Consider the following 25991-nt stretch of genomic DNA (forward strand, 5'->3'; position numbering starts at 1 on the left):
ACCTATCATCAATACTATTACAATGGGGCGCTTCCTAACAAGATGGCGGATTTTGGCGTCAGGGTACTAGCCTATGTATACTGTGACCTGGAGTCAGAAAATTGGCTTTCTGAGAGTCGCAGTTTCCATGATAATCTTTATTTTCTTATTTCTATAATTGGAAACGTTCTTCGAACGAATGAAACATTCCTGAATAATTCAAAATAGCTGAAACTTTACACTATTTTCTCTTTATTTTATTTTGAGTTCAATTTTCTAGTTTTTCGAAATTAAATTTAAACGTGGACTGCGACCACGCCCCGTTTTGGGAAGCCAATTTTCTGATTCTAGCTATTCAAAGTCTAGAGCCTGGCTAAATCCCGAGCTTGGAGACCAACCCTTAATTTTGATCTGAGCATTTTCAAAAATATTTTTTTTCTCATTTAGAGCACACAAAGAACACAGACAAAAATATTTGAATTGATTTCAATATAACAGCTTAATTGCAAACAACTTATTGATTCCATAACTTTTGTTCAGATGTTGAATGAACGTTTCGTAATTTAAACCTCTGAAAATAAATCGCGAGAGAATTTTCCAGTCTTATTGGAATTCACTTTAATCTATTGATATAGGCTTCATGATTCCCTACGAATGAAAATTGAGGAAAACTTCTGTTTTTCTGGAAAAATCTAATGTTTATTCAATGTTAACAATATCCCTGACAATGAATTTCCATCTAGTTGTTTACCCTGTTGTCAGTGTTTGCAGTAGCAGAAGTCTTCGGGGTGATTTACAGAATTTAATTGGCATTTTCGTTTAATGATAATATTGAATGAAAAAGACTAAGAAATTGTCAAAAAACATAGATTTATTGATACTTAGAAAGACCGGTTTCGGTTATTACACCATTGTCAATCTCTGATAAACTAAAACTAAATACAAGAGCAGCAGAATTTATACTAGTAGGCAAGTAATGCTATTGGTCAAGGTCATGAACGCCTGCCATTGGCCCAGCTAGACAGTCTCCTCCCACTCTACGGTGTGACAAAATGGCGGCTAAACAACAGAATCGCCATGATAACAAAATTTACTTTCAGTACAAAATAAGAACCAAGAAAACAAGTGTGTAAGATAATAAAACAAATATGTAAATGGAAAAAATATTGACTAATGTATGCTTACAATTTTATGATAAAGCTAAATTCGTAGTGTTGTATTGGTTGAAATGAATCTGGTCATTTAAACTATACTGGGAATTTTCCTTAATTACTCTTGTTATTTCTAAAGCCTCTATAATATTCAAAGATCTGCCTTTGTTATTAACATGCAGAAACTCAACATTCTCCTTAACTGTGAACTTGTGATTATTTGTTATCAAGTTAGATTCCCCATTAGCAGTACTCGCCTACTAGTATAAATTCTGCTGCTCTTGTATTTAGTTTTAGTTTATCAGAGATTGACAATGGTGTAACAACCGAAACCGGTCTTTCTAAGTATCAATAAATCTATGGTTTTTGACAATTTCTCAGTCTTTTTCATTCAATATGTATAATTACCACAATATCAACTTCTCAACTACACAAAAAGTTAATAAAATAATAAATTCATTAGCATTTGAATAATTTCAATATCTCAGTAGCTTCCTTCTATGTCCCTGACAACATACTTGTAAATAGAAAACAGTTTTTTCTTTGGTCTCAGTCTAAATAAATGTTCTCACTCTCCATGCAATTTGTTCTTGGAACATGATTTTGTTTTCTTCCAAAATACCATTTTACTGGAATCGTTTGTACAGTCAGAATAAACATTCATAATTTCTGAGAACAGCAATATTGACCAGTGAATTTCCATTCCTCCAAACTTCCTGTTAAATTTCATAAAAATACTCCACGTCTTAGGCCCGGTTGCACAACAGCCGGTTAAATTTTAACCGTGATTAATTTACGAGAACCAATCAGAGAATGCGGTTTTAAAAAGACGGCTTCTCTGATTGGTTCTCGTTGAATTAATCACGGTTGAAATCCGGCTTTTGTGCAAACGGACCCCAATGTAGCATTGAACAATAATCTACAACAGGAGAATTTCTGTGATATAGTGAAAAATAGTATCTGGAAAATGATAAACATACTTTGTTACAGAGCTGGGAAGGAAATTCATGTGAAAAATTAGTATTCACTGATGAAACACAGTGGAATTTATTATTAAGACTGTTGAACGTTTAACCTACTCGAAGAAAATCAAAGAGAGATTAGATTAGATTTCTTTATGTATGTTAAAATATTTACTGGCTTATACACTAATTTACATTAAATGACGATAATGCTAGCTATTCAACGAGTTTCACAAAGTATAAATAATCAATCAATGAGAATAAATGTAGAAATGCAATTAGAATAACGATAATATAATAATGTGATGTAGCTTCATAAATCGGCGGTGTTTCAACAAATAATTGTCGATTCTCTAAGAAGGATATAAAATATCCTCCCCATTAACACACGACCGGGAGATCAGAGAGACATGATAAGAGAGAGAGAGAGCGAGAGAGAGAGCGAGAGAGAGAGAGAGAGAGAGAGAGAGAGAGAGAGAGAGAGTGAGTGATTCAAAGTTGGGAGAGAGATTTTCAAAGCAACAATATTGCTGAAAGCTCTCTGTGACGGCACTTCCAATGCTCAATGGTCCCAGCTTTGGTTAGTTTCACTCTAATCTGACAGCATCTCTCTCGTAAATAGCATTAATGCTCCCATTCAACCTATGCTGACACTATAGAGTGAATCTGGCAGCTAGCAAAACGGCGGTAAAACGCCATCAAGCTGAGAGTAAATAGATGTTTCCGGTTTGTTGCGTTTCACTCTAATTTGTCAGTATTGTTTGTATGACAAGCTTTGATGTTATCCATAAAGAGTGCTGACTGTATCTAAAGTGTATCTGGCAATAAAAACCAGCTACCATTTAAAGGTACCCTCAATATGTGTGTATATTATATATATATATATATATATATATATATATATATATATATATATACATAGATAAATATAAAACATATAAGTGAAGGTGTTACAGGCTAAATTGTTGGTGTTCAGATATATATATGTATTCTGAAGCCAATTGCTTTATTGTATTGTAAATGGAGAATATAGGAAAATTATGTTTGAGGCATCATCACGTCTGAACTACTGGACTGATAAACTTGAAATTTTGAATATAGATTCTTTACCAAGGATGGTTATAGGCCCATTTTCAAGTCTTCAAGATTTAATTACCGTACGTCAAGTTTCAAAATAAACCCTTGCTGATAGTATATAATGAGAGATAAAATAGACTAACTATAGAAATAGAGTAAAGATCAGTAGAGTGAAAAAGATATATTTATTTTTCGCCACACTACACAGAAAGCAGCTGTTTTCCAGTCCCCACGTAGATCTGAAAGACATTGTTTGCAGATGACTCTCGTCTGACGTGAGAACAGGTTTCTTGCCGGCCTAGGCCGGAAAGAGTACCCTTTCCAGCCGCTAACATGGAACTAAGGAAGGTGATCAAAAAACTTTCCATTATTTGTGTTTATTATTCAAGAATCAAAACATTTATAATAATATCATCTTATTGTCATTTGGAAGAATAAAAAGTATTAACTCAACCTCTTACATAATTGAACATAATCTTTTAGGTTATTTAGACAAATCAGAATAAAAAATAAAAATACTTGGACAATTTCCTAATATTCAGATTACCTCAGATTTGCTAGAGCTATGACCTTCCTGTTTTGCTTTCGAAAGTGCCTAATAAACAATTATTCTCATATTTATATTGTTTATTTTTCTGTGTGGCGAAAAATAGCGTTCGCACCACGGGCAAAAATGTTTTTCAGGCTCTCAAACTTTTTCTAGTCCTCGGCCTACGCCCTCGGACTTGAAAACCGATTTCGAGCCGGAAAAATCTCATTTTCTGCTCTAGGTGCGAAATATACTATTTCTTGCTTAATAAAATATAATTGATTATTCTTAACGATAATGAACCGTTAACATTACATCAATAAACCTGTATCAGTTACCGTCTATAGAAGGCATTGACAAGACAGAAGATCGGCAACGTTGTTCTCCTATCTTTCTCCACTGCCATTATAACGTGGACCTCACTATAGTGATAAAGATAACTCTATCAACGCGTCAAGATAAGCTGACTTATCTTGATTTCACATTTGAAAAGACAAGTAAAAGGATTTACTACTCTTGTTTAATAAAGCGCCACCACACCTAATTAACACATGGAGATCAGAAATTAACTTGTCAAAAAAGTCGGCTAGTCAGATAATAAGTAAAAGACTTGAAGTGAAAATGAGGCAGGCAATCAAAGTGATCCAGATTTTAGAGTGTTGTAGCTACACGTGCAACACCAATTTTCTTCTTCTTCTTCTTTTCTTTTTTCTTCTTCTTCTTCTTCTTCTTCTTCTTCTTGTTCTTGTTGTTGTTGTTGTTGTTGTTGTTGTTCTTCTTCTTCTTCTTCTTCTTCTTCTTCTTCTTCTCTCTTCTTTTTATTCTTGTTGTGTTGTGTTGGTGTTGTTGGGTTGTTGTTCGTCTCTTCTTCTTATTATTATTTTTCTTCTTCTTCTTCTTCATTTCTTCTCTTCTTCTTCTTATTCTTATTCTTATTCTTCTTCTTTTATTCTTTGCTTCTTATTCTTCTTCTTCTTATTCTTCTTCTTCTTCTTTTCTTCTTCTTCTTCTTCTTCTGCTTCTTCTTCTTCTTCTTCTTCTTCTTCTTCTTATTCTTCTTCTTCTTCTTCTTATTCTTCTTCTTCTTCTTTTCTCTTCTCTTCTTCTTCTTTCTTCTTCTTCTTCTTCTTCTTCTTCTCTTCTTCTTCTTTTCTTCTTCTTCTTTTCTTCTTCTTCTTCTTTCTCGCTTCTTCTTCTTCTTCTTCTTTTCTTCTTCTTTCTTCTTCTTTTCTTCTTCTTCTTCTTCTCTCCTACTTGTTCAACTCTGATTCGGGGTGCTTTTCTCTATCAGAACACAACAAAAGTGAATCAATAAACTGCATTTTTGAATATTTTTGTCGTATTATTCAATTTTCAATACCCTTCTTCTTCTTCTCCTTCTTCTTCTACTTCAGGTACCTTCTTCAGGTATCTTCTACCTTCTCCATTTAGAATTTTTTTCTTTTATTCATCATCATCATCATCATCATCATCACATATCATCATCATCATCATCATCATCATCATCATCATCATCATCATCATCCATCATCATCATCATCATCATCAGCATCATCATCATCATCATATCATCATCATCATCATCATCATCACATCATCATCATCATCATCATCATCATCATCATCATCATCATCATCATAATCATCATCATCATCATCATCATCATCATCATCATATCATCATCATCATCTCATTAATCATCACATCATCATCATCCTCATCATCATCATTATCTCTTCTTTTGTTCTCTTCTCCTTCTTCTTCTTCACCTTCTCCTTCTTCTTCTCCACCTTCTCCTTCTTCTTCTTTTTCATCTTCTTCTTCTTCAACTTCTCCTTATTCTTCTTTTTCATCTTCTTCTTCTCCTCCTACTTCTTCAACCCCTGATTCGGGGTGCTTCTCTCTATCAGGACACAAAATAAGTGAATCAATAAACTGCATTTTTCGAATATTTGTCGTATTTTTCAATATCCAAAACCCTAAATCTTCTCCTTCAGGTACCTTCTTCATTCAGAATCTTTTTCTACTTATTCTTTATCTTCTTCTTCTTATTCCGCCTTCACTTTTTCTCTTTTCTCTCCCTCTTCTTCTTTTTATGCCTCATCATTTATCTGCGTTACTTTCTTAAATTAAATATCCTTCCTTTATTTCATCACATGGTTTTATCTTCGGTATTCCTGGAATTCACTCCTCTCCTTTCTTCTAGCAAATTTGTGCTATTTTCATCTTCTCCACCACCTCCTCCTTCACCACTTCCTCCTCCAACTCCAACTCCTCCTCCTCCTTATCCTCCTACTCCTCCTTCTCCTCCACCTTCTCCTCTCCATTCCCCTTTAATTCCTCCTCTTCCTCATCCTCCTACTTAGAGTATACGTTCATAGGTTTTCTCTGTTCAGTAGGTACTTGCTAGTTATTCAGGATTTTCTGCTTTTCCTCCTCCTCCTCCTCCTCCTCCTCCTCTCCACCTCCTCCTCATTATCAAAATCTCTCTTTCTGCTTCCTGAATTCCATCTTATCTTACTTCCCACAGCTACCTTTATAGCCTACTATTTGAAAACCTCCCAAATCCTCAAATCAAAACCGGTTCTCCGAATATTGATTATTATTCTAAACTACAGCCTTAGCAATCAGGCCATTAGCCCACAGTTATTGTGCTAATCAATATTGATTATCGCCAATTACAGTTATCGCCGATTACTGTCAATAATCGGAATTAGGCTGTCGGAATCTGAATTTGTCAGTGGCTGAATTTGTCTTAATCCCAGCGTTTATCGCTTTCCTATGCTAATATTGGGGCAGTTTTTTTTTTGATCAGTTTTAGCCTTGTGTTTTTTTTTTGGATCATTCAGATGATAAGGCCACCGTATTGATAAGTGAGGTCCACGTTATAATGGCAGGTTTAGATTAGCATGTTGCTATCCTTGTCTATCATTCAACAGAACAGATAGCGCTATTCTTTTCTAGCTCTGTAACGTTTCCAGGTCGTACAGACTTATGCGCCAGGAGCATGCGCATTTCTCTTTTCATCAGCTGATGATATACTTATTATATCTGTACTTTTACAAATACATACATAAATAAGCAGAGCAACAGCTGATGAAAAGATGAATACGCATGTTCGTGGCGAATAAGTCTGTACGACTTGGCAACGTTGCTGGAAAAGGATAGTGCTATCTGTTCTGTCGAATGATAGACAAGGATAGCAACACCAATGTTTATCGAATCCTGCCATTATAACGTGGACTTTACTATAAATTAAATACGTTAGCACCTTGAAGGTTCGAAACAAACATGTGTATATCTCAAAATGAATTCATGATGTCTCAGTACTTTTTTTTGTTTTCATAATGGATAGATTATGAATCAAAACACCTCACCGAGCATCGTGTTTTGTACTGCTTTTGTTTGTTCAATAACTACTTATTAATGAGAGTTAAGGGACGGTTTCCGAGCTTAGGATTTAGGTAAGTTCTAGACTTTAAACAGCTGGAGTCAGAAAATTGGCTAAAACGGGGTTTAGTCGCAATAAATAGTTGCAGCAAAATAAATCTTTTCGTCATAGTCATTCAATTTCAGCTGTTTTACATCCATGAAATCAAGCCGGTAAACAGCTGATTTTAGAACAAATTAACATATGATTCTTATTACAGCATAATATACTGTAATAAAATCATATGTTTTCTTTACAGTCGAACATGTTTCCTACTTCCAAATTTGGAACAGCAAAACTGCCGCCTTTTAGCGCTCTAGGTGGATGTTTTGTCAACTACAATCAAGAAATTCCTGATTCGAAACTTGTAACTAGGTTATATATATAATAAAAATTTATTTGCCAAAAACAGAATTACATTATAAAACTTACTATTTTAAATTATACAATACAATTCGAATAATTTAAGTTTTTACAATAGAACAAAATAATATTACTTGTTGGCACAGCCGGCAAGGAAAACCTGAGCGCCTGCTGCGAGTTCAAAAGCTGAAATTAACTATTACATTCGTGGAGACAAATAAAGAATAAAAAATATAATAAGATTTCGGTTTTAAGACAGAGTACAATTGATGAAATCTTCTGTGATTTTACATAATTGTGGTTGTTATACATAATTTTGGTATTAGAATTCTTACTTTAGGTAATGAGAAGTAAATGTGCTGTTTAGTACAGTGATTTATTTCGTTTAAAAGGGTTTTTGTGATTTTATTACTGATCAATTTGAAAGATTTTTTTTAGAAAGTAGATTATAGTATATGTGAACTGGTGTCTACATACAGATAGTTTTATTAGATTGGCATTAATGCATTTGTAGTTGCTGGACGGTAAGGTAAAGCGTTCTCTGGACTCAAGATTTTGAAAATTTTATTAAGGTACAGATAGCTCTACAACATACGTTTGTCTAAGTGTCGGTACATCAAGGTCAACAAATAATTGTCTACTGGGGTATAGTCTTGGTTTACTTAAGGCTGCTCTAATCAAATGCTTTTGTAAAGTAAAAATTTTATTGAAGGGGGTGTCGTAAGTTCCACCCCATACCTCAATCGCATATTGAAATAGTGAATGAGCATAAGCATAATAGATTGATGTTTTTAGAATGCATGTGTTATGAATGCATAATGGATGCAATGTTTTTAGAATGCATAAAATGGTTATGTTTATAGAATGCATGTAGTAATGTCAGCACAAGCAGGTAATGTTTTCTGATTCTCAATAAATTATTTTCTAGATTATTATGACAAAAAATAGTGTAAGCTACTTGGACGTGAATGGTTTTGCAGTGCTCGAATTAAATTCTAGTCTCGGCTAACGCCTCGACTAGAAACATCATTCTCGCCTGCAAAACGGCCCTTCCCGTCCTTGTGACTTAAGATACTATTATTTTCTCATTTCTTATTGGAAACGTTTTTCCTTGACCAAATGGAGCATTCCTAAATAATTCAAAATAGCTGAAACTTTACACTATTTTCTCTTTATTTTATTTTGTGTTCAATTCTCTAGTTTCTCGGAATTTAATTTAAACGTGACACTGACAATGACTACGACCACGTCACGTTTTTGGCAAGCCAATTTTCTGACTCCAGCTGTTTAAAGTCTAGAACTTACCTAAATCCCGAGCTCGGAAATCGGCACTAAATCAATTATTTATTTATTTATTTATTTATTTATTTATTATTGAGTAATTTGAGTATGATCTACTCACCAGCCACATTGGGAAGATGAGGTTGATGCCTGAGCCACTCCCTCAGCAGATGTACGTCATCTATCACACTCTCCGGGGTCATGTTCAACTCACTGTACCATTTCTGGACCGTCTCTGAGCTGGGCTCCTCCCACTCTATGTCCTCCACTCTGGATTGGTCTTCTGTCTGCAAAAATTCACAGAAATATTGTAAAATTATCCAATAAAACGACTAGAAATGTGAGAATGTGTCATATATTGAATCTATATATTATATAAAAGCGAAATGGCACTGACTCACTGACTGACTCACTCACTCACTCGCAGAACTAAAAATCTACCGGACCAAAAACGTTCAAATTTGGTAGGTATGTTCAGTTGGCCCTGTAGAGGCGCACTAAGAAATATTTTGGCAAATTTAACTCTAAGGGTGGTTTTTAAGGGTTTAAAGTTCGTCTTTTAGCATGTATATTCTTCTTATTCTCTTAATTATAATTGAAAAATGTCCATAACATATGTTAATATAGAACTATAATCTAGAGAGAGTATCTCTTCGGATCAGTTGTTAACTGGTAACTAAATTAATAATTTTGTCAGGTTGGCATTAAGTTGAGTTGACTTTGTTAGGTTGGCACCAAGTTAAAGATTGAAATGCATTCATCGCGGAAAAATTGATTGACCACTGCTACTTCAATCCTATTCCTGAGCTATTGCTGGGAATATTAAATTACTAGCCGTCAGGCTCGCTTCGCTCGCCATATCCGTTTAGCCAGACGTTTAGTCTGGACCACCGACTGGATCGTCCAAACATATGATAAAAATGAACAAATGAAAAGACGGCTTCTATGATTTCTTCTTGTGAAATTAATCACGGTTGAAATTTAACCGGCTTTTGTGCAACCAGCCTTATTATTTATTAAATGGAAGTTGAATTCTCAAAAAGAATCAATTACAAGTTGATTTACAAAACTCTCTGTAGTGTGTAAATCTAGGTTTATAAATCTAGGTTTATAAATCTAGGTTTACTGTGTTTTGAAACATCACTCAAAGTCTTCTAAACTAACTCACTAAAGTATTTTTCTCTTCTACTTTCTTAAGCTTGTTTATCGCCCAAACACTTACCAGTCTCGGCAAGCTCTGGAAAGGCTATTCTAAAATACCTCTACAAAACCTCTCAGGCTTATTCAAATATGCAAATAAGCCTTCACAGCAGGCTACAGCTCATATAATAATCTCTTAAAAGACGGCCGAATGCTAAATAAGGACCAAAACTTCATCCAATCAAGATGGCAATCTTTAATTCATCGACAAACTTCCGTTTGACTTATCGGCTTAATAAGTTTTGTTGACATATCACTTCATAATATTTGATTTAAATTGATGGAGTTGATAGCCTATAGTGACGTCCACGTTACAATGGCAGTGTTTGATTAGTAATGGTGTTGCTATCCTTGTCTATCATTCAACAAAGCGGATAACGCTATCTCTTTCTCGCTATTCTCTCTTAGCAGATCGTCTTTTAACAATGTAGAATTATACAACCGAAATACAACCAAATATAACATCTTAATTTATGAAAATTATAGAAAAATATAATTTCTTGTCTCATGAAATATTATTGAGTATTTTAAACGAGAATGGACTGTTAAATATTACATCAATGAAACTGTGTCAGCTAGCGTCTATAGAAGGCATTGACAGGACGGAGGATCGGCAACGTTGTTCTTCTATCTTTCTCCATTTCCATTATAACGTGAGCCTCACTATAGATTAAATTCTGGATGGCTGATTTCGTGGCTTCATAATGCGATTATTAATTCTGGTATCAAAAAAATATTTTTGATACCGTTTTTGATGTGCGTCAATATTAATTTATCTCTATCTCATTCCATATTTTTCTAAATTCAGGAGAATAGTATATTTCTATTTGAAAAATTTAACAGTTGTGGATTAATTCTGTTGTTTCTCTTTCAATTATTATGATGTGCATCAATATTAATATTTATCTCTATTTCATTCCATATTTTTCTAAATTTAGAAGAAATAGTATATTTCTATTTGAAAAAATTAACAGTTGTTGTTTCTCTTTCAATTATTGTTCAGATTTTTTGCTTGTTAAAGAATGGAATGGATAATAATTAATATTATTAATCTATCATAAAGAAAGCTGGAATGTAAAGACTTTTCTGTCCTATTAAAGGATAGATTTGTCGTGAAATTGGAGAAAATAATTTTTTTGTGATAATTTTTGTGAGGCACTAATTCTGTTTAGTGAGGCACTTTTGTGCCTCATAAATGATTTACATTTAGTGAGGCAGTTTTGTGAGGCACTAATTCGTTTATTCTTTATAAACGATCAGTATAAAAACAAAATTGATTTATAAGCTCAGTAGAGAATAGAACCGTAGATGAGGAACAGTTAATAACAGAAGGAAAATATGTTGAAAGAAAAAATAGTCTGCTACCGCTAATTTGAGCGGTAAATAGAAATAGACAGATAGTTTCAGGTAGGCTCCGAAACACAGTGTAATTTTCAATTTCAATTTATTCTCAACACACAAAAATACAATGAGAAAAAGCAATGAGCAATAAAACAATTACAATAACAGTAACAGTAGTAATGCAAATAACACATAAAAATATATTGCTAATAAGATGCTGGAATAAAGAGGAGGAAAATACCTTGTCATTCCATCACATACGTCTACAAAATTCAGCCAAATTAATCAAATTGTAATGAATAACAGGTAATATATGATGACAGGTTAATTCAACATCCACATTCTATATTTACATTTTCCCCTACCATGATAAAACTGCATTTCAAAACTCTAGTGCTCGGTTGCACAGGAGTATGTTAAATTCTAACGGTGATTAAATGTCACAAGAGTCAATCAGAGAAGCGAAAAAGTCCTCAACTAGCACTTTTTGTGTTGTTGAGAAGTTGATATTGTGGTAATTATTCATATTGATTAATTATACATATATTTTCAATCTGTAGAGATTTGAGTGAAATATTTTTGTTTTTAATCAGTTTTTAAATATCAAAATTCAAAATTTTTAGTTTATTCATTAGTTTTGAAGTGGAAATTGGACTTTTTGAAGTGAATGTGAAATCTTAACCTCATTCTTTTGAAACTTTATTTGTAAAAATTTGGGAGAAGACAGTTTTGGGCTATGCCTGTTGTCTTCTCCCAATCATATTATATTTATTATAATTATGATCTGTAATGCCAATTGAATAAATAAATAAATAAATAAAAAGACTGAGAAATTGTCAAAAACCACTGAATTATCAATAAATCAGTGGTTTTTGACAATTTCTCAGTCGTTTTCATTCAATATCTTCAACTAGCACTCAATCACAGTTGAAACTCTACAGACCAGGCCAAAGTATGTCATGGATGGACCTTAAGTTTTATTTACTTCCGAAACAAAGTGGAGCTATTTAATTCTATCACTCACAAGTTCATAACTCAACGGTACACGGCAACCTTCCTGTTAAAAAAGCTATAAAAACAGCTGCTGCCGAAATTTAGTGTCATTAATAGCGATTTGAATCAATTTGGAGCCGAAAATTGTCTGATAATTATGCAGACAAGGATGCTGCTCAGGCCTTCTCTCCACACTTCGGCATGCAAAAAACAACCGACTTCTACACGCGCTCGAAATAAATGACCTGAAAATAGTGATAAATGAGTGTATATATGTCTACAAAACATCATGAACCTCGTAGCTTTTGAAGTACATGGAGAAATATAGGTATATGAATAGGTTGCCAGAGAAATAAAGTGGTTTTTAGTTTAAATATCGGAGTACCGAGCTTCGCTCGTTACTTATTTATTGATAAACAGAGCACAATTCTTCAAAATGATTGGGGAAGGACAAACAGGCACAGCCCAAAACTGTGTCTTCCCCGAATTTTGATTTATACACTATAACTGTTGCAAAAAGTAGGTTATGTTTCATACACTTGAATTCAGGTTCAATTTTCAGTCAAAATACTTAAAAACAGAAAAGTTCTAATTTAGATTGTTTACAAACCAAATTGTAACAAAGTAACACTCACTAATCACTTAAAATTGTCAAAAATAATGAATAACTTTGAAAATTATGATATACTCTTGTTTAGAATGATTATCAAACAGGCACAGCCCAAAAGTGTTTCTTCCCCGAATTTTGATTTATACACTATAAATGTTGCAAAAAGTAGGTTATGTTTCATACACTTGAATTCAGGTTCAATTTTCAGTCAAAATACTTAAAAACAGAAAAGTTCTAATTTAGATTGTTTACAAACCAAATTGAATAACAAAATAACACTCAACAAATCAACTTAAAACTGTAAAATAATGATTAACTTTGAAAATTATGATATACTCTTGTTTAGAATGATTATCAAACAGGCACAGCCCAAAAGTGTTTCTTCCACGAATTTTGATTTATACACTATAAATGGTGCGAAAAGTAGGTTATGTTTCATACACTTGAATTCAGGTTCAATTTTCAGTCAAAATATTTAAAAACAGAAAAGTTCTAATTCAGATTGTTTAAAACCAAATTTAATAGCAAATAACACTAACAATCACTTAAAACTGTAAAATAATGATTAACATTGAATATAATGATATACTCTAATTCAGATTGATATACCATGTCATGTCAACAAATCAGATTATTTTGATAGAGTCTATTAAATTTTCTAGATAATATTTCTCGCGAGATACGGTAAGCTGTTTGAATGATTACACAGCTGATCTCCCACACAGGCACACGCATCTTCTGGTATCGACAGACGACGAAATCTGTTCTTCCAAGGATGAATTATCCATTTAATGTACTCCAGAGTGTTTTTCCAGGGATGAGACCTAGTGCAATCGAATCTTTATATTATAAACCTACTATGTTCTGAATTTCGTGAGAATCGTTAGAGCCGTTTTAGATATCCGGTGAAATACAAACATATAAACATCTAAACATCTAAACATCTAAACATATAAACATCCAAACATATAAACAGAAATTGCTCGTTTAATGGTATAGGATATAGAAGCTTTATCTTGTAACTTGGTTCTAGATATTAACTTGAATTTGCATTTTTTTGGTCCTTCAAAATTATTTCTTTAATATGTGAATATTTCCTATTTTAGTGATAATAATGTTAAATTTTCCTTCTATGTTTGGTTTTGTAACATCTAAATTCAAAAATCTACTTTGTGAAAATGATCAAGAACTGACAATTTCGTGAAATGAACAACTACAAGATTTTACTTATTTCGGACTATGTGTAACCTTATCTGAATTTGGGAGAGGAATAGCACAAGGTTACCTTATTTTTTTTTCCCCTATCATTTTTGATGATGCACTTATTGTATCAATCAATAAAGAATAAAGATATGATTGTATTGATAATATTATTGACCGAGCGAAGTGAGGTCTAAGATTCAAGTCGACGGTTGGCATTTCTCTTAATGTTAAATGTTTATATGTTGCGCATTTACGGCGAAACGCGGTAATAGATTTTCATGAAATTGACAGGTATGTCCTTTTTCAATTGCGCGTCGACGTATATACAAGGTTTTTGAAATTTTGCATTTCAAGGATAACATAAAAGGAAAAGGAGCCTCCTTCATACGCCAATATTACAGTAAAAATCAGACTATAGAATTATTCATCATAAATCAGCTGACAAGTGATTACACAGATGTGTGGAGATTGGAGAAGCAAGTCTATTGCTGTATTTCCATGATAATATAAGGTCTATAGTTTCAATCCTGTACTTGTTGATGAGAATACTGCGTGAGGTCTACTGTTCACAGAGCTACTAGTATTTATAGTGATATCCACGTTATAATGGCAGTGGGGAAAGATAGGGATCTCTGCCTTGTCACTGCCTTCAACAGAATATAGCTAATATCTGATGTAATATTAACTGTTCATTTTTGTTATTTTTAGTAGGTAAGGTTCAATAAAATTTGCTCATTAGTCTCATAACTAGTAGTTCTGTGAACAGTAGATCTCACGCCGCAGTATTCTCATCCACAAGTACCTGATTGAAACTATAGACCTTATGGAAATACAGCAATAGACTGGCTTCTCCTCACTTCTGTGTAATCACTTGTCAGCTGATTTATGATGAATAATTCTATAGTCCGATTTTTACTCCAATATTGGCGTATGAAGAAAGCTCCTTTTTCCTTTTATATTATCCTTGTAATGCAAAATTTCCAAAAACCTTATATACTCTTACGTCGACGCGCAATTAAAAAAGGAACATACCTGTCAAATTTCATGAAAATCTATAACCGCGTTTCGCCGTAAATGCGCAACATTTATAAACATTTGAACATTAAGAGAAATGCAAAACCGTCGACTTGAATCTTAGACCTCACTTTGCTCGGTCAACTAGATAGCAATAGTAAATTTAAAAAAAATCCTGTTAAAAATGATCAATAACATTTCACTTGTTAATGATTAAATAGTTAATTTTCATGATTGGAGTTGAATATTTTGTTAATTTATTATATTTCTACATTGTTAAGAAACTATGGCAACGTTGCGGAGCTAGAAAAGGATAGCGCTATCTGCTTTGTCGAATGATAGACAAGGATAGCAACACAATATTCATCAAATACTGCCATTATAACGTGGACCTCATTATACCTGAGTACTAATACTCATATAAGCTGAGATATAGATATATGACTATAACTCACGGCTTGAAAATGAATTAATTTACCAGGTTGAACTCAATTTACCATGCAGTGTTAATTATAGATATATCATGAGATTTATCTCAGATGAAGATGAGAATTGAGATATATCTCAACATAGATATATCATGGTAGACGGTATAGTATGTAGGTACAGACAACATAGATATAGATACAGCCTAGACGGTAAATAATATGCTGATAATCTTCACAATGAGTATAAATCAATGTAATTCTGTTAAGCAGAATATTAATTCAAAAGATTAGCTTATAGCTCCAGCGTAAGATGGCCTTTTCAAATCATGTTCAATTTTTTCAACGATACACTCGGAAGTCCTTTGCAAAAAATCGTTTAAAACAACAAAATTTTGAGGTTATTTTTGGAGGTCTCCCCAGTTTTTGTGTGTTTGACATTGTGTTCTGTTAATTGGACTGGATTTATCGATAAAAAACACGACCTTTCCAAAAACATTGGTCAGGAAATGCAGGGGAAATGCAAAGAACAGATGGAGCTAACGTTTGTCGAACGGACCGATTAATGAGGGACTGTTGGAGATAATTGAGTTTTGATCGGTTTTTGTGGGTTTGCAATAAATTAAGTATCTTGGAAGAATAAGGAGCAGACTAGTCAATTTCGACAAGCTATTAGATTAGCATAACATTATCATCGGAAGCTGAATGTAGTTCATGGTACGTTATTTATGGAGGAAGGAAGAAGAAAACGAAAGGATGAAGATGAGGAATGAAAGAGAGAAAGAAATAGAGAGAGAATGTGTGAGAGTGGATTTAAATCTATAATATAATAGAGAAAAGAGTTGGCGTATACACGTACGGGATAGGAAATTCACGAATGACGCATCATTACGTCTGAACTACTCAACTGATTAAATTTACATTTTGCAAAAGATTCTTAATTTACCGAGGATAGTTATAGGTCTATTTGAAAATCCTCAAGATTTCAGTAGGTCAAGTTTTGGACTATGTCTATTGCACTATCCTATTATATTAAACGAGCAATTTCTGTATTATTATATATCTGGTTATTTTTATATCTGGCTACTTTAATATTATGACTATTTATGTTTAACGGTTCTCGAAAACGGCTCCAACGATTTTCACGAAATTTGGAACATAGTAGGTTTATGATACAAAGATTAGATTGCTCTAGGTCTCATCCTTGGGAAAACTCGCTGAACGACATTAAAAGGATAATTCATCCTTGGCTGAAACAGCTGTGGATAGTAAAAAAGTGAGTATGTGAAAAATCAAGATATCGCATCCCTGAAATTCATAAGGTGACGTATTGCCAGCTGTGAAATATAAACACGATCATTTTAGAGAATTGTGTTCTGTTTATCTATATATAAAAGCGAAATGGCACTCATTCACTGATTGACTGACTGATGACTGATTGATTCACTCACTCACTCGCAGAACTAAAAATCTACAGGACAAAAAAGTTCAAATTTGGTAGGTATGTTCAGTTGGCCCTTTAGAGGCGCACTAAGAAATCTTTTGGCGATATTTCAACTCTAAGGGTGGTTTTTAAGGGTTTAAGTTCGTCTTTTAGCATGTATATTTTCTTATTCCAATATCTTGAATTATAATTGTAATGTGCATACCATATGTTAATATAGAACTATAATCTAGAGAGAGTACCTCTTCGAAACAGTTGTTCTGGTAACTAAATTAAAAATTTTGTCAGGTTGGCATTAAGTTGAGGTCTACATGCAGGCGAGCGAAGCGAGCCCGCTGATCTCATTTTTGGACGATCCAGTCGGGAGTCCAGGGGGCGGAGCCCCCTGGCACAGAGGAAAGAAACACAGAGGAAAGAAACACTACTGCTTATTCCGTGCCCCTGGCTAGACGAATATGGCGAGTGAAGCGAGCCTGATGGCTAGTCAATAAATAAAAATAACGAGCGAAGCTCGGTGCCCGATATTATGTTTAATTACAATGAAGAATTCTATTCTATTCTATTTTATTCTGCTGGTTAGTAATAAATGGTAAGGACTGAGAGAAAGAGGAAGTGAATAGAAAAATGAGACAAAAGTTCAATACATGGGGGAGATGAATGTACGTGGAGAATAAATGATAAATTAACAAAGAAACATGAGGATAGAAGAAAAGGATGTAATCTAACATAAAATACAAGTAGTGTGGAGAGTAGAAGAAGAAGAAAAACTCAATAGAGGATGATGAAGATAGGAAGATTGAGTACTTATTTATGTAGATTACAGTATATACTGGCTTATACATTAATACAATAGCTTACAATACAGCAAAATTATAGATGAATTACATAATATAGACTAAGAAAATAATTATTGAACTGTATATGATATGAAAAAGCAGTTTGTAATATAATAACTATAGATAACTATATTGTTATGCATCTACATAAATTCGGAGCTTTGGACATAAGCTTGGACGGAGCTCTTGGAGAAAGAGAGTTAAAGAGAGTTAGAGCGGAAGTAAAAGAATGTCAAGAAATCATCGAAGAAGAAGAAAGAGAAGAAGAGGAAAGATTGATTACTGGCAATTGATTGATGATCAAACTGATATTTTAATTGACAATTTCAACTCGAAAATGTCATTTCTTACAGATTTGACGTTCAACTAACACACACATTTAAGAATGAAAGTTATTCTCTTAATGCTTTACTGAGTGATTAATTTAATAGAATGATATAAAACGATTTGAGATGAAGAATGATGCATAGAGTTATAGACATTTTCTCATAGCTCAATTCAATCACTAATAAGGGAGGAGGAGAAGGAGAAGAAGAGAAGAAGAAGAAGAAGAAGAAGGAAGAAGAAGAAGAAGAAGAAGGAGAAGAAGGAGAAGAAGAGGTGATAAGGATGAATAGGTGATGAGTACTTATTTATGTAGATTACAATATATACTGGCTTATACACTTGATTACAATAGTTACAATACAGCAAAGTTATAGATGAATTTACATAATATAGACTAAGAAAATAACTATTGAACTGTATTATATGAAAAAGCAATTTGTAATATACAATATAGATAATAATATATTGTTATGCATCTACATAAATTGGCGGAGCTTTGGACATATCAATGTCCATTCTTGGGAAGATATAAAAAATATCCTCCCCACTAACTCTCTACCAAAGGGGGGAGAGGAGAGGCGGTACCTAGTAGTATTTGCTCCTTGAACGATATTGGACTGTCTCTATCATCTAAACATTATCAAATAATTTAATTTTATGGAATATTATAAATAATAATAAAAATGCTCAACTCACCCTGATGGTCATTGACCAAGGAATAAATGCCTACATTAATTCGAATTTATAATTTGCAATGTGTGTTCCTTAATTAATAAATAAAAGCTTTTCTATTCTTCCATTCTATTCTATCTGGTAGAGAGTTAGTGGGGAGGATATTTTTAATATTGATTCCGAAGAATGGACATTGATATGTTCAAAGCTCCGCAAATTTATGTAGATGCATAACAATATGATTATTATCTATAGTTATTATATTACAAATTTCTTTTCATATCATATACAGTTCAATAATTATATCTTAGCCTATATTATGTAAATTCATCTATAATTTTGCTGTATTGTAAGCTATTGTATATACGTGTATAAGCCAGTATATATTGTAATCTACATAAATAAAGTACTCAATCAATCAATCAATCAATCTGAGATGAAGAATGATGGAATAAAACATTCATAAATGAGAAATAAAGGTTTACAGAGAATTTTATCTGAGACATGGCAGTAGGATGTGCGCTATAGTAAAATAAAATTTGATTTTTTAAAAATTAACACTTAGTACCCTTGTAATATTTTCATGGACTATAGTGAGGTCCACGTTATAATGGCAGTGGAAAAATATAGAAGAATAGCGATGCCGATTCTCTGCATTGAGTAATTATATTTTTACACTGTCAAAAACATAATTGGCATCGTTGTGGACCTAGAAAAAGATGGTACCACCGGCTTTTTCGAATGATAGAAACAGGATAGGCAAAACCAAAGTTGATCAAATACTGTCATTATAACGTGGACCTCACTATAGTGAATGTCATTCTCAAGTGTCCTTTTTAAAATTTAAAATTATGTATTTTTAAAATCAAATTAATGTATGAATTATATGAGAGCTATTAAATGAATCAGAATCTATTACAAACTAATTATTATAAAACTGAAAAATGAAAAATGAAAAAAAAATAAAATTAGATAGTTCACAGATAATCTGGTTACTGATATTTATGAATATTATCCATCGAAGAAAATAAAATCATCTATCTTCTATCTATATATATAAAAGCGAAATGGCACTCACTCACTCACTCACTCACTCACTCGCATAACTAAAAATCTACCGGACCAAAAATGTTCAAATTTGGTAGGTATGTTCAGTTGGCCCTTTAGAGGCGCACTAAGAAATCTTTGGCAATATTTCAACTCTAAGGGGTTTTTAAGGGTTTAAAGTTCGTCTTTTAGCATGTATATTCTTCTTCTCCCAATCTCTTAATTAGAATTGAAATTTCCATATCATATGTACTATAGAACTATAATCTAGATAGAGTACCTCTTCGAACAGTTTTTAACTGGCAACTAAATCAATAATTTTGTCAGGTTGGCATTAAGTTGAGTTATTTTGTTAGGTTGGCACCAGTTGAAGATTTAAATGAATTTATCGCGGAAAAATTGATTGGGCAAGGCTACTTCAATCCTGGGAATATTATATTACTAGCCGTCAGGCTCGCTTCGCTCGCCATATCTGTTTAGCCAGGCGTTTAGTCTGGACCCCCGAATGGATTGTCCTATTATAATATGATAAAATGAAAAAATGCAGGCGAGCGAAGCGAGCCTGCTGATCTCATTCTTGGACGATCCAGTCGGGGGTCCAGGGGCGGAGCTCCCTGGCTAGACGGATATGGCGAGCGAAGCGAGCCTGACGTCTAGTGATATAATAAAGGAAAGAATTGGCTTATACACGTAGGGGATAGGAAATTCACGAATGACGCATCATCACGTCTCAACTACTCAACTGATTAACTTGAAATTCTGAATTATAGATTCTCAATTCACCGTGGATGGTTATTTATTTATTTATTAGTGGTTTTAATTACAAATCATATGAATATGATCGGGATAGAACAACAGGCATAGCCCAAAACTATTTGTTCCCAAATTTTTATAAATAATGAAATGTCCGAAAAAATAGGCCTATTTTAAATTCTTCAAATTTTCAGTAGGTCAAGTTTTCAGTTAAACCCTTGCGGAGTACGGGTTTGCAGGTGTAGTCAGACAATAATCTGTAATAACAGTTCAATTAAATACAATTAAATTGTGAATAATAAGAATTTTAAAATGGTTTAAGACTTACCACCATTTCTCTGCTTGGATTCGACCACCTCTCGAGGAAGAATTTTCTGTGACTGATTCAAATTTTACCGAATTCGGATGTATACAAATTGATAGCAATATAATAGAAAGATTGTCAGCTCTAAATTGGAAGAACAATCGATTTTTAAATTATCTTGAAAGCTCTCAAGTTAGGAAACTAATTTTTAAATTATCTTCAATCAGAATTTAAATCTGTGGAGAGTAATGCTTAAGATTTTCACCGATTCAACGATTTTCAAATTATCTTCAAATCAAAATTGATAGCGTAAAGTGATGCGTAAGTTTGAACTTGGACCAAATTTGAATAAATCAGGTCCGCGGATTTGAACTTAATGCACTCCTGTTAACTGACGTTCAGATCCGATAATCTGCTCGCGATCGAAAACCAAAAAGATGCTGAGAAAAGTGGGAGGAGGAGAGAAGAAGAAGAAGTAGAAGAAAAAGAAGTAGTAGAAGAAGGTGAAGAAGAGGTGATAAGGATGAAGAGGTGGGGAGAGGGAAGGCGGTACCTTAGACAGAATAAGAGAGAAAAAGAAGAGGAAAGAGATGGAAGAAGAAGAGAGGCGGTACCTTAGTCAGAATGAGAGAGAAAGAGGAATAGAAGAGGAAAGAGAAGGAAGAAGAAGCTGTGGTCCTTGCGTTTCCCCTTCTCCTTTTCTTCTTCTAAACTTATTCCTCGTGTCCTCTATTATCTGTATTCTTTATTATTCCTTCTTCTTCTTATCTAAATTAGTCCTCTGTCTCATCTATATTAATATCGGGACACCTAGCTTCGCTCGTTATTCATTTATAAACTACTAGCCGTCAGGCTCGCTTCGCTCGCCATATCCGTCTATCTGGACCCCCGACTGGATCGTCCAAGAATGAGATCAGAAGGCTCGCTTCGCTCGCCTGCAGTTTACATTTGAGCATTTTTATCATACGTTAGGACGATCCAGGCGGGGGTCCAGACTAAACGTCTGGCTAAACGGATATGGCAAGCGAAGCGAGCCTGACGGCTAGTAATGTAATATTCCCAGGAATAGCTCTGATTAAAGTAGCAGTGCCCAATCAATTTTTCCGCGATAAATGCATTTCAATCTTCAACTTGGTACCAACCTAACAAAGTTAACTCAACTTAATGCCAACCTGACAAAATTATCAATTTAGTTACCAGTTAACAACTGTTTCGAAGAGGTACTCTCTCTAGATTATAGTTCTATATTAACATATGGTATGGACATTTTTCAATTATAAATTAAGATAATAAGAAGAACATAAATGCTGAAAGACGAACTTTAAACTCTTACAAACCACCCTTAGAGTTAAAATATTGCCAATAGAATTCTTAGTGCGCCTCTAAAGGGCCAACTGAACATACCTACCAAATTTGAACGTTTTTATTTATATATATAGATTAATAAACAGAACACAATTCTTTAAAATGATTGGGGAAGTACTAACAGGCACAGCCCAAAACTGTTTCTTCCCCGAATTTTGATTTATACACTATAAATAGTCCAGAAAGTAGGTTATATTCCATACACTTGAACTCAGGTTCAATTTTCAGTCCAAAAATTTCAAAACAAACAGTTCTAATTCAGATTATTTGCCAAATTGAATAACAAGGTAACACTCACTAATCACTTAAAATTATCAAATAATGAATAACTTTGAAACTTATGATATACTCTTGTTTTGAATGATTATCATGTCAACAAATCAGATTATTTTGATAAAGTCGATTAAAATTTCTCGCTGATTGATTACACAGCTGGTAATAATTCTGTCTCTCTCACACACGACGTATCTTCTGTTTCGACAGACGACGGAATTATCATCTGTTTTTCCAAGGATGAATAATTGTTACCCTTTTCATGTCCTTCAGCAAGATTTCCCAGGGATGAGACTTAAGGCTGTTTGCACAGTGTAAGTTTAAGCAAATGCTTAAACCAAATCTGGATTTTTTTTTGTTTAAACTGAAATTCCGTTTGCACAGTATCAGTTTGAGCTCTGTATTGAGTTTAAACTCTGGGAAAGTTTAAACCTTCAAAGCAGGAGGTTTAAACCAAATAATTTGGATTAACTTGAAATCTGTAAAGATTTGATGGGGAAACAGCTGATGGTAAATTATTTTTCGACAGTTGTTTTAAATGCTTCTGTGGACGATAATATTATTATTTATTTAGGTTATAGTGAATCATTATTAGAATGTAAATATAATTGTAATAGAGTAATTGATAGAAGTTTTCAATGCGACTGATAAAGATGACTGCGGAGAAATTTTGAAACTGAGAAAAATTGGGCAAAAAACAAATAATCTAAATTTCTGGGATAGAGAATTTTTTTAACGGTTTTGCTTGAGTACAGAAACTGCCAATTTAATATTTTAATTGAATAAACAACTTGATAGAAATTGAGACAATTTTTAACAGTGGTCTTCGATTAGAAAACAAGTTTTTAATAACACTTAACTGAGATATATAGCTTTCGAGAGATTTCTAATAAACGAGAAGGACCATAGTAAATTCAAGCGTAGAAAAATAACTTTTTTATCTTACATTCTAAAATATATTTTCTGGTGCCAACTAAACATAAGTTTTTAAAGAATTTCTTGATCGCTTTTCAAACTTTTATAACCGTACAGCTTACTAACAGCTCTGTGAATTTTGTTTTGAACAAAAACAAGAAAATACTAAAATAGTAGCTACATAACCTTAATTTACTGATGGTTTGTAAACAAATAACAAATTTCCTGTAAATATCAGCCTTCCTGATATTATAAACGATGACATTCTATTACCAACTTAACGCTAAACTAGTTTAACTTAAACTGGATTAGTAAATGCACTGAGAAAACCGATTCAAGTCTAAACTTTCAGATTAACTTAAACTCGATTAACTTAATCGAATTTAGCAATCTATACTGTGCAAACGGCCCTTAGTGCAATCGAATTTTTATATAATAAACCTACTATGTTCCGAATTTCGTGAGAATCGTTAGAGCCGTTTTCGAGATCCGTTGAACATAAATAACCAGATATAAAAATAACCAGATAACCAGATATGAAACTATAAAAATATAAACAGAAATACAGAAATTTCTCGCTTAATATAATAGGATAATGAAGGAAAGAATTGGCTTATACACGTACGGGATAGGAAATTCACGAATGACTCATCATCACGTCTCAACTACTCAACTGATTAACTTGAAATTTTGCATATAGATTCTTGATTTACCGAGGATGGTTATAGGCCTATTATAAAATCTTCAAGATATCATTACGTCAAGTTTTCAGTTTGTCAAGTTTTAAAGTGTACCCTTGCGGAGCACGGGTTACCTGCTAGTTGTCAATAAATATGAATAAATGGATAAATTAACAAATTAAATTAAATTAATAGATTAAATTAATCTATTGCCGTGTTGCCTTAATGTCCTTTTATCTTTCTATCTCTCACTTTCTTCTTCCCGTTCTTTTATTTCTCTCTCTCTTAAACTCTTTCTCATTTTGGTAGAGAGTTAGTGGGGAGGATATTTTTAATATTCTTTCCGAAGAATGGACATTGATATGTCCAAAGCTCCGTCAATTTATGTAGATGCATAACAATTTAATTATCTATAGTTATTATATTACAAATTGCTTTTTCATATCATATACAGTTCAATAATTATTTTCTTAGTCTATATTATGTAAATTCATCTATAATTTTGCTGTATTGTAAGCTATTGTACATATGAGTGTATAAGCCAGTATATATTGTAATCTACATAAATAAAGTACTCAATCAATCAATCAATTTTTATCCTATCTCATTGTCCTCTCCTTCAAGATCCTCCTCTTCGTCCTCCTAATCTCTTTCCTCTTTCAATTTCACTTCCGCCTCCTCTTTCTTCTTCTGCTTCACCTCCTTCTCATTTCTCTACTTTCTCCTCCAAAACATCCATATTTCTCCACCATTTTCTTCTCATCCTCTTCATTTTTAGCTTCGTCTTTTTCATGTTCCCACTATCTCATTTCATAGAAGATTCAGTGCCGGTTACACAAGAGCCGATCAAATTTTAATTATAATTAATCTACGAGAACCAATCAAAGAAGCCTTCTTTTTGAAAAAGCCTTCTCTGATTGGTTTTCGTGAATTCAATCACTATTAAAATTTAACCGGCTTTCGTGCAACCGGGCCTCAAACTTCTTATTCTCCTTCTCGCCATTGTTTCTTATAATCTCTTCTATCCTGCTTCAACTCTACCTCCACTTTCTTATTCTTCTCCTTCCCATTCTTCTCCTCCTTCTTCTCCTTCTCCTCCTCGTCCTGCTCCTCCTCCTCCTCCTCCTCAGATTCCTCCTCTTTCTATCTCTTCCTCCTCTTCTTCCCTCTGCTTCTCCTCCTCCTTCTCCTTCTCCTCAGCTTCCTCCTCCTCCTCCTCTTTCTTCCTCTTCCTACTCTTCTTCTTCATTCTACTACTCCTCCTCTTCCTCTTTCTCCTCCTTCTCAGCTTCCTCCTCTTCCTCCTTCTTCCTCTTCCCCTCTTTTTCTTCCTTCTGCTTCTCCTCCTCCCCCTTCTCAGCTTTCACCTCCTCCCCAGCTTCCTCCTCCCCTCTTTTACTTCCTTCTGCTCCACCCAATCCTTCTCTCCCTCCTCCTCCTCACCCTACTCCTTCAACTACTTCTTCAATATTACCTCCACCTTCTTCTCTTTCATCTCATCATCCTCCTCCTCCTCCTCCTCCTCCATTTCTCTCTTTCCTCTTCTTCTTTCTTCTCTTCCGCTTCCATCTCTGCCTCCTCCTCCTCCTTCTCCACTTCATTTTCACCTTCTTATTCTTCTCGTCCCCCTTCTTCTCCTCAAACTTTTCTTCCTTCTCCTCCTCCACCTCCTCCACCTCCTCCTCCTCCTCCCCCCCTCCTCCACCTCCTCCTCCTCCTCAAAATGCAAGTTCACCCGCAGCAAAACCACATCCAATAGAAGCAGCTCTGTGATTGGTTGACCCCTTTTTTTGTTAAAATCCAAACAAATAACAAA

General features: G+C 33.7%; 1 protein-coding gene across 1 annotated transcript in view; it reads right to left on the minus strand.

Annotated features, from left to right (window-relative positions):
- LOC111056425 (alpha-tocopherol transfer protein) overlaps positions 1 to 21351 on the minus strand; it is a 42332-nt gene extending 20981 nt beyond the window's left edge. Inside the window, exons 1-2 of the mRNA XM_039433423.1 lie at positions 20967 to 21351; positions 8895 to 9060 (exon numbers count right to left, since the gene is read on the minus strand). Of these exons, the coding sequence (XP_039289357.1) occupies positions 8895 to 9060; positions 20967 to 20972 (172 nt within the window). The 5' untranslated portion in view covers positions 20973 to 21351. The remainder of the gene's footprint in view (positions 1 to 8894; positions 9061 to 20966) is intronic.
- Between the last annotated feature and the right edge of the window lie 4640 nt (positions 21352 to 25991).

The sequence above is a fragment of the Nilaparvata lugens genome, chromosome 7, assembly GCF_014356525.2.
Source record: "Nilaparvata lugens isolate BPH chromosome 7, ASM1435652v1, whole genome shotgun sequence".
Lineage (NCBI taxonomy): Eukaryota > Metazoa > Arthropoda > Insecta > Hemiptera > Delphacidae > Nilaparvata > Nilaparvata lugens.